At 41.4% G+C, this 16,239-nt stretch overlaps 1 protein-coding gene across 2 annotated transcripts in view; it reads left to right on the forward strand.

Annotated features, from left to right (window-relative positions):
• LOC102259044 (zinc finger protein 14) overlaps window positions 1–15,921 on the forward strand; it is a 19,245-nt gene extending 3,324 nt beyond the window's left edge. Inside the window, exons 2-4 of one of the 2 annotated variants that reach the window (XM_014535115.1) lie at window positions 13,021–13,148; window positions 13,342–13,414; window positions 14,248–15,921. In XM_014535115.1, coding sequence (XP_014390601.1) covers window positions 13,040–13,148; window positions 13,342–13,414; window positions 14,248–15,721 — 1,656 coding nt within the window. In that variant the 5' untranslated portion in view covers window positions 13,021–13,039 and the 3' untranslated portion in view covers window positions 15,722–15,921. The remainder of the gene's footprint in view (window positions 1–13,020; window positions 13,149–13,341; window positions 13,415–14,247) is intronic. The other variant, XM_005853227.2, reaches the window with a different exon arrangement.
• Window positions 15,922–16,239: the final 318 nt, after the last annotated feature.

A 16,239-nucleotide genomic window follows, 5' to 3' on the forward strand; every position in this document is an offset into this window, starting at 1 on the left:
CCCTCCCCCCTCCCCCTAAGCATGTCCTCGGGGGAGGATTAGAAAAAAAATTAAAAATAAAATAAAAATAAAAAAAGAATATGAATTTCTACATTAAAAAAAAATAACTCTGTAGGCCCTAGCTGGTTTGGCTCAGAGGATAGAGCATTGGCCTGTGGACTGAAGGGTCCCAGGTTTGATTCTGGTCAGGGGCACATGCCTGGGTTGTGGGCTTGATCTCCAGTAGGGGTCATGCAGGAGGCAGCTAATCAATGGTTCTCTCTCATCATTGATGTTTCTATCTCTCTCTCCCTCTCCCTTCCTCTCTGAAATAAAAGCATATATATAAACATAAATAAATAAATAAAAATAAATCTGCAGGATAGAAAAGTCCAACTTAAGACTCATTGCCCACATATGCTGGTCCCTCCAGCACTTGTTACTCCAGTCCCCTCCAATACAGTTTTGATCATTTCTTAGCAAACGTCCCAGTGTATACCAAGTCTAGCCACTACCCCTGGATGCTCGCACACCTTTGTGGTGGGGCAGGGCCTCGGGAAGTCCTCAGGATGAGGCCAGCAGAGTTTATCAGGTGCAAACAGACCAAAATTTGGCCATGTGAAGGGAGGACTCTGTACGGGTTGTGCCTGGGAAGGAAAAATGGCCCCAGACCTAGAGCCACACAACTCAGTCTGTGCCAGATTCTCCAGGAGGCCCATCTCTGCAGGGCAGAGCCACCTAGAGTCAGAAGGGTGGGGCTAGGGAATCTCCCTTGAGGGGGGAGGTGCCTGTCAAGCTTTGGGGAAGGTGGGTGGAGTGGCCCTCAGCCCTGCACCAACAACTCAGCCTGTCCTGGATTCTGCCCAGACCCCTGAAAGGTGGAACCACCAGGAGTCGGGAGGGTGGGGCTGCATGGAGCCCAGGGAGTGGGACTAAGGGATCTCCCCTGAGGGAGGCACAGTCAGGTTCACGGACACTTTGGGGAATGACCCCTGCCTCAGAGCCACACAACTCAGTCATTGACACCTCAGAGTCTGCACAGACCTCTACACCCCTGCCCAGGCAGCTGACTCCTCAGCAGAGCGCAAGCTCCACAGGGTTTTTCTTGCCTTGTGATAAGCAGTTGGACTACGCATTTTTTGATGGTTGCCTGCTGACCGCTTGAGCCTCAGCTGCTCTTGTCCCTATTACCTCGCACTTGAACAAGCTGATAAGAAAGCCTGGGTGGTGTCTCCTATTCAAACCACAGAATCCCTGCCTGTGCAGAACTCTTGCCCAGGACCCATCTTCGAGGCCCACATGACCACACCAGGCTCCATTTCTGGCTCTGAGAGGCCAGCCCGGTCCTCCTGAGACCTCTATGTGAGTCCTAAGGCTTTTCTTAAAAATATATTTTATTGATTTTTTACAGAGTGGAAGGGAGAGGGATAGAGAGTTAGAAACATTGATGAGAGAGAAACATCGATCAGCTGCCTCCTGCACACCCCCCACTGGGGATGTGCCTGCAACCAAGGTACATGCCCTTGACCGGAATCGAACCTGGGACCTTTCAGTCCGCAGGCCGACGCTCTATCCACTGAGCCAAACCAGTTAGGGCTTAAGGCTTGTCCTGCTCTCTTGGTGTGGGTGTGAGGGGCGTGACACACCGGCATCACTCTCATCCACACCTCTGCAGGTGAACATAACACTTGAAGTTGCTGCCAGGAGCAGCACATCCCAACATTACCAGCCGTGTGGGTCTGTCTTCTGTTTCTCAGACTTGCTGACCTGTGGCTGCTGGGTGCCGGGCGGATGGTGCTGGGAGCTGTGGCATTGCTGAGCCAGTTGCGCCTCACTTCTATGTACCAGAGCAGGAGCTTGCATGCATTTCTAGGCAATTGGCAGGCAGAGTATGGTATCGGGGCCCTCTTGAAAGTGGTCCTGAATTATGTCTTTGCCAGAATTTAACTGTGTGTTGGAGTGAAGCTGAGACATACTCCAGGGATGAGGGTTGGAGAGGGTGAGTACACCTGTACAAGAGGTGCCAATCAGGTGGTCACTTCTGAAAGAGCAGTTATTTAAATAGAGAGAAAGAGAAGAGAAGGAAAGGCAGCCATTCCACCCCTCTAATACCAGAAGGCTCCCCAGGACTCGTAGTACCTCTGCTGCTGCTGCCCCTGCCTTTACTGCGACACAGATCCTGACCCTCAGGGTTCAGGGGACAAACCCATGGCCTCACTGTGGTACAGCCTCACACCTGACTTAACTCCAGGGTCTTTATTTTATTTAAATATATTTTTATTGATTTCAGAGAGGAAGGGAGAGGGAAAGATAGAAACAGTGATGAGAGAGAATCATTGATTGGCTTCCTCCTGCCTGGTCCCCTACTGGGGATCAAGCCTATAACCCGGGGCGTGTACCCTTGACCGGAATCGAACCCGGTACCCTTCAGTCTGCAGGTTGATGCTCAATCCATTGAACCAAACCGGCTAGGGCAACTCCAGGTTCTTTAAAACTTGCAAAGCAACTACTTGTCATGGGGAGGTGCCTAACCCTGATGGCTCTGCTATGAGGCCCTCTGGAGGAAAACTATAAATGCCAGGGTAGAGAAGACACCCTCCCCCAAGTATATCCAACAAAAACTCAAATCAGGGAAGGACCAAAGGAAAGAGCCCCCCTCCCCCCCCAAAAAAGAAAAACAAATATTCAGAATTAGAACCAATTGAAAATTAAAACTATATTTAAAAATTTGCACAACAAAACAGGTAAAGGTACACTACTTGGCTTTGGAGCCTCTGCAACATAGGTTCTGAATTAATTTTGCTGTAATGCACTTATTCACAAACCTTCAAGCAGTTCACCTGTACTAGGTCTCAAATTACAGTTATACCTGGAATCGCACTAAATTTAAGCCAGGTGCCATTGATGATCTTAGGTGGTGCTAATAAATATAACATAGTGAATGAATAGGACAATGTTTCTCTTTAGTTATCAGAATTCTTGTCTTGCTTAAATTCTCCATGATCATAACACCTGTTCTAAAATATCCCATACTGAGGAGAGAAACTGAACCAATGATTCATGAATTAAAATTAAATGAAGCCCTAACCGGTTTGGCTCAGTGGATAGAGCGTCAGCCTGCGGACTCATGGTGCCGGACAGGTTCAAGTCCGGTCAAGGGCATGTACCTTGGTTGCGGGCACATCCCCAGTGGAGGGTGTGCAGGAGGCAGCTGATCGATGTTTCTCTCTCATCGATGTTTCTAACTCTCTATCCCTCTCCCTTCCTCTCTGTAAAAATAAATAAATAAATTAAATTAAATTAAATTAAATTAAGTCTTTTTTATGTCCGAATGGCTTGACAAAACGGGACCCCATAGGCCAAACCCCTCAAATAAATTAGTATGGCCAATGTAAATGAGACTGGTACTTGAAGGACTGAAAAGTGTACACATAACCTAGTTAGTGAAGGGTTAATTATCCACAGCACTTCTCCTTTAAACAGCTTGTTCTTAAACCACAGAATAATGGATTACACCTGACTGTGAGTTACTGTAACTTTCAGGCAGTGGTCCCACCAAACAGATCTTTATTCCCAGTCCCCAACATTATGGAAATTACTGACTCCATCTGCTGATCAACTGGTCAATATTCTGCTGTCCCAGATTTGACCAAGCCTGTTCTGTTGAGTGCCCATTTTAATAGGCTCTCAGCTGCACTTGGCCTTCACCTCTGAAGAGATGATACACCTTTTCTGGTGCATCATGGACCTTCACCAGCTTTGCCCTCCCGCGCATTCATTACAGGCAGGATCCTCACTGCATCTTGGTTTCTCCAAGAACACAGGTACATCCCATTCAATGCGTCCTCCTCTGAGGACATATGGGACATGCAAATATTGAAAAAAGAGGGTAGCAAAAGTGGATGGATGCATATTATGTGAGGCCTTGTTAACTTTGTTAAATTTTTGGAAGTTACTTTATTCACTCCATCCCTGGCATGAAGAAATAGCTGTTGTCCCCATCAGCACGCACAAAATCTACTACATTTTTTTGTTCCAAATTGTTTACAAATTCTGCTTAAACCCGTTAGTGCTGTTACTTGCACATTAACCCATCTTGAATGGGCACCCCTATGACAAAGGCTGAAGACTCTCTTTAAATTGCCACATAGCTGGAACTCTTGTTGGTGATTTCAGAGAATTCTTCTCTATAGAGATTTCAGTGGCCTCCTGTCTTAACCCCTGGAGTTACCAATGATGGCCTTAAGGCAGCAGTTCTTAACCTGTTGGTCGCAACACTTTGGGGGTTGAATGACCCTTTCACAGGGGTCGCCTAAGACCATCGGAAAACACATATATAATTACATATTTGTGATTAATCACTATGCTTTAATTATGTTCAATTTGTAACAATGAAAATACATCCTGTATATCAGATATTTACATTACAATTCATAACAGTAGCAAAATTACAGTTATGAAGTAGCAACGAAAATAATTTTATAGTTGGAGGTCACCACAACATGCAGAACTGTATTAAAGGGTCCTGGCATTAGGAAGGTTGAGACCATTGCCTTAAGGTGTCCATTGGCTTCTGATAGAAGAGCCTGCCCTGGGCTCCACACTGTATGTCATCAGAGCTGCAATTACCTCTACTTAGAAGCTAACTTGAAAGTAGATAGCCCTGAGCATGTGACCACCTACTCAGAATCCCTTTTGCCTGGGGACCTGGAAACAGCATCCAGTGGCTCATGACAGCTACCGAGATCCCCTTAGACATGATGAAGTGAAACAGGGGTCCTCGGGGATAGCCTCCTGCAGGTGAGGATTGTCTTCTCATTCCTCTGTCTCTTGTGAGATGCCTGGAGCTGCACAAGGTTCCCCCATACCCCTAGGCTTTCTCAGGAGCTTCTTAGGATTTTGAATGAAAAGCAGTGGGAGTTCATAGAGTTTTAGGGACTACATCCTCTCATCTGTATACAATAGAGCTGAGTCTAAGTAGCTCAGGCAGAGATGCTGCTTTTCATGTCTTAATTGGAATGTCTTTGATAGTGGAAGGGACCCAACAATCATCAGAACTCATCACAGACGTCATCTTAGCACCAACCAACAGTTGGCACCATCTTCACATGTTTACCACTTTTGGGCAGCTCTCTAAGAGTTGACCCTTTGACAAAAGAGTTCTGGGAATCTTTTGCCTCAGTTATACCCTCAATATAAGTCAAAGGAATAGTTTTCTCTACATATATTCTGGGCATATGTTGAAATGACTGCTTTTTTGCCTTTCTTATTTTGGAGACCCTGTAACCTCAATTGTCTGATAGAAAAGTTGTTGCTTTTAAGTTTCTTGGCTTTTTCCTTCTGAGGACTGAAAGCTGGCTTCTAAGCTCCTTCAAGACAGACCAGAGACCAGTTTCTGACTCCTTTTATTTTTATTTTTTAAATATATTTTTAAATTGATTTCAGAGAGGAAGAGAGAGGGAGGGAGAGAGAGATAGAAACATCAATGGTGAGAGAGAATTATTGATCAGCTGCCTCCTGAACACCCCCCAGTGGGGATCGAGCCTGCCACCCAGGCATGTGCCCTGACCGGGAATTGAACCGTGACCTCCTGGTTCATAGGTCAACGCTCAACCACTGAGCCATACCGGCTGGGCTGAAACTAACCCTTTTATATTGCATGTCTTATAGATATTTTTCTCTCCCTTTTTTGTTTACTTTTTAATTACCTTAAATTTAATATATTTAAATTTAGCGCTCTTTTCTTATATGAGAACATTCTCCCTTTTCTTGTGCCAATAAATCATTTACCTGTAACTCCTAGAAGTGGCCCAGTTTTATCTTTCACATTTAAATCTAGAATGAATTGGCTATTGCCCATGGAATAGAAGGGAATACAATGCATTTTTTCCAATTAAATAACATCTATACCTGTCCCATGAATAAAGTGTTCATAATATTTGCCACTGCTCTACAATGTCTGCTCTGTCCTTGACCAACTTAAAGAATTATCTTTGATCATCTTAAATGCTAGCCCATGGAAGACACCTTTCTTCCCCTTGGTCTGTTTGTTTTTCTCTCTACTAATACTGTGCCATCTGGAATATTTTAGCTTAAAAATATTTTATGTATGTTAGGTAAACCACCGCTTTCTTCCTTTTTTTATATTTGTTGATTTTAGATAGAAAGAGAAAGGTAGAGAGTGAAACATCGATTTGTTTTTTGACTTGTTTAACCAGTTGAGTTACCCGGACAGAGCCCCTTTTATTCTTCAGAAGACTATCCACTTTTGGACATTTTTTCCTCTATTAGTTTTGAAGGTTAGCTTTTGTTGATGGCAAAAGAGTCTGGTTTGGGGGTTTTTGAGATTTGATACAGATATTATTTGGGAGACATGACATCTGGGTGACACATGCCATCTTTTCACTTATTTCATTCTACTCTGACATTATCCAATACACAATTTTTCCCATTAAGGTCTTCTTCTTTTTAAAAAATATTTATTTATTTTAAATTTCAAAGAGGAGAGGGAGAGAGAGATAGAAACATCAATGATGAGAGAGAATCATTGATTGGCTGCCTCCTGCACGCCCCCTACTGGGGATCGAGCCCGCAACCTGGGCATGTGCCCTTGACCAGAATCGAACCTGGGACTCTCCAGTCCGCAGGCCGACGCTCTATCATCGAGCCCGCCTGGGCATGTGCCCTTGACCAGAATCGAACCTGGGACTCTCCAGTCCGCAGGCCGACGCTCTATCCGCTAAGCCAAACCAGCTAGGGCTAGACAAGATACTTTTTATGCACTGTGTTATGAACAAGCACTATAGATCCTCTATAGAAAAAAATACTTAGGGCTGAACCAGGCAGCTTATCTTAATCCTTACTCTCCCTGGACCTAAGATAAGAGGTTTTCCTATTTTATCATTGCTCTACTGAATAAATCATTGGGTTTTTTTTTGCATGAGACGTGGTGAGTGGGAGCCTTTTCTCTGTTCCCTACACACAGACTTCAGTGGGTTATTGATCTCTTTTGGGGACCAGCATTTAGGGGAATTATGCTGTTGATTCTTTTATAAATAGTTATTCCAGTGACTTTCCAGCTTAAAATTTGGAGGCTAATTTTCCTTAGTAGAGTATCAAGTACCAATATCTTCAAATGTTGATATGCTGTTACATCAAAGTCCCACTAACTCACAATTTAATATCATATATACTACATAATCAAAGTTCCAATCTTTCACTGCACATTAACAAACGTACTAGGAAAACTGCCACATCAATGATGTTACAGAGGCACAAAATTCTGATAGGGAGAGCCCAGGTCAAGCAATGGTTTTCTTTAGGAAACAATTCTACCAAAAACATGTGAATAGAAGTAATTTAAAATGTTCAAGATAGCCCAGCTGGTATGGCTCAATGGTTGAGCATCCACCTATGAACCAAGAGGTCATGGTTCGATTCCAGGTCAAGCACATGCTCAGGTTGTGGGCTCAATCCCCAGTGTGGGGCGTGCAGGAGGCAGCCGATCAATGATTCTCTCTCATCATTGATGTTTCTTTCTCTTTCTCCCTCTCCCTTCATCTCTGAAATCAATAAAAATATATATTAAAAAAATGTTCAAGACATAGCAAATGCATGACTGATCCCAAATTGCCATTTAGTATGCTTTGTATTATTGGATATAAAAACTACCCCCATCTGTGAAATGTTAAGCTGACAACCAAGACAATCAAAACCTCCCATATTCAATATTCCATTTTTTTTCTGGTTGTACCAAAAAATAAACAAGCAGCAAATGATTTCATCTTTTTTTTAAAAAAAGCATTTACACTTTAAAAAATGGAATGAGGTGGAATTCCCTCCTTCTTAAAAATGTTTCTAGAGCTACTAAAAAACTTGCATTTACAAAATAGTTGATAAAAATATTCCTCTGGATTGTACAAGAAGGGAAACAGGGACCACGGATAAGACATGGTACGTGATATTAGTCAGACTTGGCTTCTTTTTCGTCTGCTTCATTGGAGGCTGGCATCTCCTCCTTTTAGTCTTTCTGTTTTCCACAGGTAGTCAGTTGTTGGTCAGCCACTTCTGCCTGCTTTCCCTTTGTTCCCCCTTTCCCTTTCGTTTGCTCTTTTTTGTCTGCAAATATATCCTTCCCTGTTGCCTGTTTTTGGCTTCGCTTCCGCTTTGCAAGAGCAGGTTTGGCTGACAACCTTGCCGACCTCCTCTTGGGCTCCTCCTTGGCCACCCCCTCAGCAGAACTGACCTTCCTCCTGGGCATCCTGGCAGCAGGGCAGGCACATGCTGGTTGCCTGAAGGCTTGGGCTGCCTCAGGTACAACCCCTAGATGGGGAATTGAACCCTAGACACCTCTGTGTGGGGGCTGATGCTCTAACCCCTGAGCGACACTGGCCAAGGCTACCATAGCTTTTTTATCCATCCACCTATGGTGGGCACTTGAGCAGCTATCAGATCTTTTCTTTAAAAAAATTTTTTTTAAACATTTTTGTATTGATATAGAAAGAGAAAGGGAGAGGGAGAAACAGAGAAACATTGATGTGAGAACAAGACATCTATCTGCAGCCTTCTGCACGCCCCCTCCTGGGGATCCAGCTCACAATCTGGGCATGTACCCCCACTGCAAATGGAATGGCTAATCCGTTGGTACACAGGATGACACTGAACCAACTGAGCCACACCGGCCAGGCTTGCTGCTTCCAAATCTTGTCTATCCTATCTAATAAAGCGGGAATATGCTAATTGACCATCATGCCATCACAGAGATGGCGGCACTCACAGCCAATAAGGAGGGAATATGCTAATTGACTGTCACACATTCAAAGATGGCGGTGCCCACAGCCAATAAGGAGGGAATATGCTAACCCTCAAAGATGGTGGTGCCCACAGCCACAAGATGGCGGCGCCCAGTCCCCTCAGCCCCTACCTGCCTCCGGAGTCCCCCAGTCCCCTCAGCCCCTTAGCCACCCAGGGCCGCCTGAGGCTCAGGTAACCAGGGCTGGCCGAGGCTTGCGCTGCTGGCAGTGGCAGCAGCAGAGGTGTGATGGGGTGTTGCCTTCCTCTGATCACCGGGTCACCTCCTGCCCCTGAGGGCTCCCAGACTGTGAGGGGGCAGGCCAGGCTGAGGGACCCCCCTCCAGTGCATGAATTTTCATGCACCAGGCCTCTAGTTAAAAATAATGCTACAATGAGTATAGGGGTGCATGTTTTCTTTTGTATTGGTGTTTTGGGGTTTCTTTGTATATATTCCCAGAAGTGGAATCTCTGGGTCATGAGGCAGTTCCATTTTAAATTTTTTGAGGAAACTCCATACTGATACTTGTCAACTGGATTTATTGATGATGGCCATTCTGACAGGTGTGAGGTGATTTTTCAGTGTAGTTTTAATTTGCATTTCACTGATAATCAGTGACTTTTAGCATTTTTCATGTCTATTGGCCATCCCTATGTTCTCTTTGGAGAAGTGTCAATTCAGGTACTTTGCATATATATATATATATGCAAAGTACCTGAATTGTATATATTCAGGTGTATATATATATATACTATATATATATATATATATATAGTATATATTGTATATACATACATACATACAGTGGGGCCTTCACTTACGAGTGTCCCAACTAATGAGTTTTTTGAGATACAAGCCGTCTCTCGGCCGATTTATTGCTTTTAGTTGCGAGCTAAAATTCGGGTTACAAGCCAGCTTCAGATACCCCACCGCTAGTTGGCGCAGCGAACGACACAGTGAACGCCACAACATCAGCCCAGCATCACGTGTCTCACTCATTCACTTTTTGATTTGACATACGAGTAATATGAGTTATGAGCTCCATCACGGAACGAATTAAACTCGTAAGTCAAGGTCCCACTGTATATATATAGATAGATAGATTGTATCCCCAGTGCCTGGTATATTGCCTGGCAAGTTGTAAGTATGCAATCAATATTTGTTAAGTATGCTGGGTTCTTTTTGTGTTATTTCCTTTTTTAACAAAAATTCTCTCCAGATATGTTTTTTATTGCTTTTGGACAAATAGGAAGGGAGAGGGAGAGAGAGATACATCAATTAGTTGCCTCCCATATGCACCCCAACCAGCAATCTAACCTACCACTGGGATATGTGCCGTGACTGAGAAGCGAACCCACAAACTTGTGGTGTACAGGACAGTGTTCCAACCGAGTCACCAGGCCAGGGCTGCCCATTTTTTAATTGGATTGGCCATCTATATGCCCTCTTTAGAGACGTGTCTATTCAGGTCCTTTGCTTATTTTTTAATTGGATTGTGGGGGGTTTTGGTGTTGAGTAGTATAAATTTTTGTTGTTGTTAATCCTCATCTGAGGAATATTTTTCCATTAGTTGTTTGTTTTTTTAGAAAGAAGGGAAGAAGGAAGAGAGAGAAACATCGATTGGTGTGAGAGACACATTGTTTGGCTGCCTCCCACACACACTGATTGGGTCAGGGAACAAACCTGAACCCGAAATCCAGGTACATCCCCTTGACCGGGAATTGAACCTAAGACACTAACCAATGAGCCATAGTGGCCAGGGATTGTATACGTTCTTTATACATTTTGGGCAATTAACCCCTTATCAGACATTTCATTGTGGAATATGTTCTACCATTCAGTTAGTTGTCTTTTTATTTTGTTGGTGATTTCCTTTTAGTTTGATATAGTCCAAATTGTTCATTTTTCTTTTTTCAAAATATATTTTTATTGATTTTTTTTACAGAGAGGAAGGTAAAGGGATAGAGAGTTAGAAACATTGATGAGAGAGAAACATCCATCAGCTTCCTCCTGCACACCCTCTACTGGGGATGTGCCTGCAACCAAGGTACATGCCCTTGACCAGAATTGAACCTGGGACCCTTCAGTCCACAGGCCTACGCTCTATCCACTAAGCCAAACCAGTTAGGGCTGTTTATTTTTCTTTTGTTTCCCTTTCCAGAGGAGATATATCAGAAAAAAATATTGCCAGGAGAAATGTTCGAGATTTTACTGCCTATGTTTTCTTCTAGGATTTTTATGATATCAAGTCTTACATTTAAGTCTTTAATTCATTTTGAGTTTATTCTTGTATATGACATAAGAAGGTGGTCTAATTTCATGTTTGGCATGTATCTGTCCAATTTTTTCAACACCATTTATTGAATAGACTGTCTTTATCCCATTGTATGTTCTTGCCCCCTTGTCAAATATTAATTGACCATATAGGCATGAGTTTATTTCTGGGCTCTGTATTCTGTTCCATTGATCTATCCGTCTGTTTTTATGACAGGGTTTTTTCTTTTGTATGTTTTAAAAAGCTGGTCTAGTTTCATTTTTTTTTTTTTTGCATGTATCTCCCCAATTTTCCCAACACCATTTATTGAATAGACTAAAGTAGTCTATTCTTTGTATGCTCTTGCCTTCTTTGTCAAGTATTATTTGACCATAAATCCATGGGTTTATTTCTGGGATTTCTGTTCTGTTCCATTGATTTTCGTCTGTTATTATGCCATTACCATGGTGCTTTGGTTACGATGGCCTTGTAGTATAATTGAATATAAGGCAGTGTGACTTGTCTAGCTTTGTTGTTCTTTCTCAAGATTGCTGTGGCTGTTTGGGGTATTTTGTGGTTCCATATGAATTTTTGGAATATTTGTTCTAGTTATGTGAAGCATATGATTGGTATCTTGATAGGAATTGCATTGAATGTATAAATTGCTTTGGGTAGTATGGACATGTTAGTGATATTAATTTTTCCTATGCATGAACACCATATATGTTCCACTTAAAGTTTACATTTCAATTATAATTTACATTTAATTTTATTTTGTATTCATTTCAGGTGTAGAACATAGTGGTTAGACAAAGCTTTATAAATGTTCCCCCTGATATTTTTAATACCCCCCTGGCACCTTATGTATTTTGTAATCATGCCAATTCAACATGAAAATATTATGGATTGCAGTGAAGGCCATTGTACATGTCAAGTCTTAAATTGTGCCTCAAGGTCAAGGCCCAGCTTACAGTGTTACAGTTTTGCTGCAAAGACTTTTCTTTTGTGTGATCTATGTGTCCTAAAAATTTGTATTAAGTAGCCCTCAGGCTCATGAGTGGGAGGACTTTTGTAGAGTCTAAGTTGCCCTGCTTTCCTCATGCCTAAGTTCTAACTCTGATAACTTCTTAGCTCCATGAAATGAGACAGGCAAAAGAAGGTCAAACTGAGTCAGAAATAAATATTATATAAACAAATGATAATTCATACTTCTCCAAAATAATATTTTCATTCAACCAGGTAGAGCTAAACACTTACAATAATCTGGAGTACTTCAGGATGATATGACCAATTACATTTTGTTACAAGTTGAATTTTCACATACCTCCTGGCCTCTCGTGTTTGGTAATGAGAATAGAAGAAAAAGCTTCTAGCCTGGCCGGCATGGCTCAGTGGTTGAGCATCTACCTATGAACCAGGAGGTTATGGTTTGATTCCCAGTCAGAGCACATGCCTGGGTTGTGGGCTCCATCACTAGTGTGGGGTATGTAGGGGGGCATCTGATCAATGATTCTCTCTCATCATTGATGTTTTTATCTCTCTCTCCCTCTCCTTTCATCTCTAAAATCAATAAAACATATATTAGAAAAAGAAGAAAAACCTTCCAGGCCTTTATTGTATTCATAGTCATTAAAACGTTATACAGATATGATAGTGTGCTTCCTGGAATGCTGCATCATATGGTGGTTCTGAAGGAGATCAGTTTTCTCACCAGAAATTGATGTACTTAAAATAGACATATTTTGTTATCTTTTTCAAAGTGCTCTTTACCCTGACATTAGAGAGCAATGAAGTGATCACAATAAAAAAAACCACATGGCAATAATTCCATGTGTTCATGAGGAAGTAAGTGTGGCCAATAAATAATAGTCTGACACCCAAGTCATAGAATGAATGTTGGGGGGCACATGTCATATGTGAACTTATGAGTTATATATAGATCTCCTGTGCTATCTGTCTCATCCTTCCTCCTGTATACGTATGGGGGATGTTTTAGGACACAGTGGCCTTTGAGGATGTTAATGTGGAGTTCACCATGGAGGAGTGGGCTTTCCTGGATCCCGAACCAGAAAAAACTGTACACAGATGTGATGCAAGAAACCTTCTGGAACCTGGCATCAGTAGGTAGTGATCACACCTTCTTACTTATTTAATCAATTAGAAAACAAATGTTGCTTGCTCATCAATATTGTTTTAAGAACTGAAATGTGGAAAGGGGAATGAATACATTGATAAACTGGGCATTGTCACAGCTCATTGTGTACCTGAAATCTAATCATTTTTTATATTCTTTAATAGTTTATAATGCTTTTTCTAGCATGTATTTTGGAAGAAAAATGTGAAGAACATGACAGTGAAGATCAGTATGAAAATCATGGGATGAGTCTTAGGTGAGTCGCATTGACATGAGAAAGCATTAAGAGCATCATTGCTTTTTAAAAAAATATGTTTTTATATATTTATTTTCTTTATTTATATATTTAATGTTTTTTTAATTTATTTAAGAAAGGGAGAAAGAGAAACATCAATGATGAGAGAGAATTATTTAAGGCTGCCTCCTGTATGCCCCACACTCAGAATCAAGTCCAGAACCTGGGCATATGCCCTGTCCAGGAATTAAACACTGACCTCCTGGTTCAGAGGTCGGTGCTCAACCACTGAGCCTCGCCGGGGGTGCGAAAATAATGTTTTTATTGATTTTAGTGTGTGGAGGTGAGAGGGAGAAATAGAAACATCAATTGGCTGCCCCCTGCATGCTCTGTATTGGGGTTAATAAGTATGCAGTCTGGCCACATTCCCTTTTGGGGAATTGAACCAGCAAACCCCTGGTGGGTGGATCCATGCTTAACCACTGACCACATGGGCCCAGTCTACAAAAGAAGCTTTAAAACAAGTAATCCAATTGTATCAGCCCAGTTTTAAATTTATTGACTCTTACAATATTCTCATCCAAATGTTTTTTTCTGAAATATGATCTAGATATTTACTGTATAAAAATAATTACACTTGGAAACAGTATACAGAAGTACCATTAATGACTATAAGTGTTTTCATAACATCTATGATCCAACCTATTTCAGAGGTTTTAGGATATTTACATTCAAATATTGGATATCCAGATACGCTGCATTTCCCTTGAGAATGGTGAAAATGTCATTGTCATGCTATTAATAAATATTAAATTGTTAACAAAGTATTAATAATATGCTTCTGATTTTTACAGCAGTCATATGGTAGAGAGACCCTGTAAAAGGAAGGATGGTAGTCAATGCAGAGAAAACTTCAGCCAGATTCCAAATCATAATGAAAAGAAGGAAACTCCTACTGAAATAAAACAACCTAAATCCAGGTTGTGTAGGCAAATCTTCATGCATTATTTATCCTTGAATAACCACCTGAGCTGCTCTCACGGTCCCAAACTATACCTGTGTCAGGAATATGAAGAAAACGATTATAAATGTAAGGAACCTGAGAAAGCTTTCAAGCATCACCAACATATTCAAAGCCATGAAGGCAGACCTAGTGGGAAAGCTTTCCACTATTCAGCTTCCCTTAGAAATCATGAAAGAACACATATTCCTAGGAAACCGTATGAGTGTAAGCTATGTGGGAAAGGCTTTAGTCGTCTCAGTTGCTTTAAACTTCACGAAAACACTCATAGTGGAGAGAAACCATATCAAACTAAGCAATGTGGCAAAGCTTTCAGTTCTCCCAAGTACTCTGGAGAAAATGAAAGAACACATACTGCAGAAAAGCCCAATCAATGTAAGAAATCTGGTAAAGCTTTCAGTTCTACTTCTCTTAGAAACCATGAAAGAACACATACCGGCAAGAAACCTTATGAATGTAAGCAATGTGGGAAAGTCTTCAGTTTGCTCAGTTCTCTTAGAAATCATAAAAGAAGTCATGAAGAAAAGAAGCCTCATGAATGTAAGGAATGTGGTAAAGCATTCCGTCATTGCTGTTCCCTTCGAAAGCATGAAATAACTCATACTGGGGAAAAACCCTATGAATGTAAGCTTTGTGAAAAAGTTTTCTCTTCTTCAGTTGCCCGTCGACGTCATGAAAGAACTCATACTGGGGTAAAATGCTATGAATGTAAGCATTGTGGTAAAGGTTTCTATTATCAGTCTTCTCTCCTAGATCATGAAAGAACTCATACTAGGGAAAAACCCTATGAATGTAAGCTTTGTGGTAAAGTTTTCTCTCATTCAACTTCCCTCCAATATCATAAAAAAACTCATACTGGGGAAAAACCCTATGAATGTAAGCAATGTGGGAAAGCCTTCAGTTCTCCCAGCTCTCTTGGGAAACATAAAAAAAGTCATGATGGAAAGAAGCCTTATGAATGTAAGGAATGTGGTAAAACATTTCATCATCACTATTCCCTTAGAAATCATGAAAGAACTCATACTGGGATAAAACCCTATGAATGTAAGCAATGTGGGAAAGTCTTCACTTGGCTCAGCTCTCTTGGAAAACATAAAAGAAGTCATGCCAGGAAGAAGCCTCATGAATGTAAGGAATGTGGCAAAACTTTCCTTTATCCTGCTTTCCTTAGAATTCATGAAAGAGTGCATACTGGGGAAAAACCCTATGAATGTAGCCATTGTGGTAAAGCTTTCTCTTATCCAACTTCCCTCCGATGTCATGAAAGAACTCATAATAAGGAAAAACCCTATGAATGTAAGCTGTGAGGGAATGCCTTTATTCATCCCAGTTCCCTTCAAAATCACAAAAACTTAATAGTGGAGAGAAATCATTAGGAATGAAATAACTCACACTGAAAATAAGCTCTGTCATGTAAAGATTGTAGAAAAGCCTTTAACCATCCTAGTTTTGTTTTGTTTTTTAGTCCACACCTGAGGATATTTTTCCATTGAGATAGTGGAATTCAGAGAGAAAGAGCAATATTGATGTGAGAGAAACACATCGATTGGTTGCCTCCTGCATGCGACCAGACATGAAAACACACACAGTAGAGAAAAGCTCTGTAAATGTAAGGAATGTGGCAAAGCTTTCAGTTTCTGCAAGTCTCTTAGAAAGCATGGAAGAACACATAATAGGGGAAAACCTTAAGAATGTAAGGAATGTGGGAAAACCTTTCATTGGATGTCACACGTTTCAAGACATAGAAGAATTCATAATGGAAAGAAGCCTCATAAATAAGGAATGAAGTAAACCTTTTTGTTATCCTTCCTCTTAAATATCATGG

Source organism: Myotis brandtii, unplaced genomic scaffold, assembly GCF_000412655.1.
Source record: "Myotis brandtii unplaced genomic scaffold, ASM41265v1 scaffold1012, whole genome shotgun sequence".
Lineage (NCBI taxonomy): Eukaryota > Metazoa > Chordata > Mammalia > Chiroptera > Vespertilionidae > Myotis > Myotis brandtii.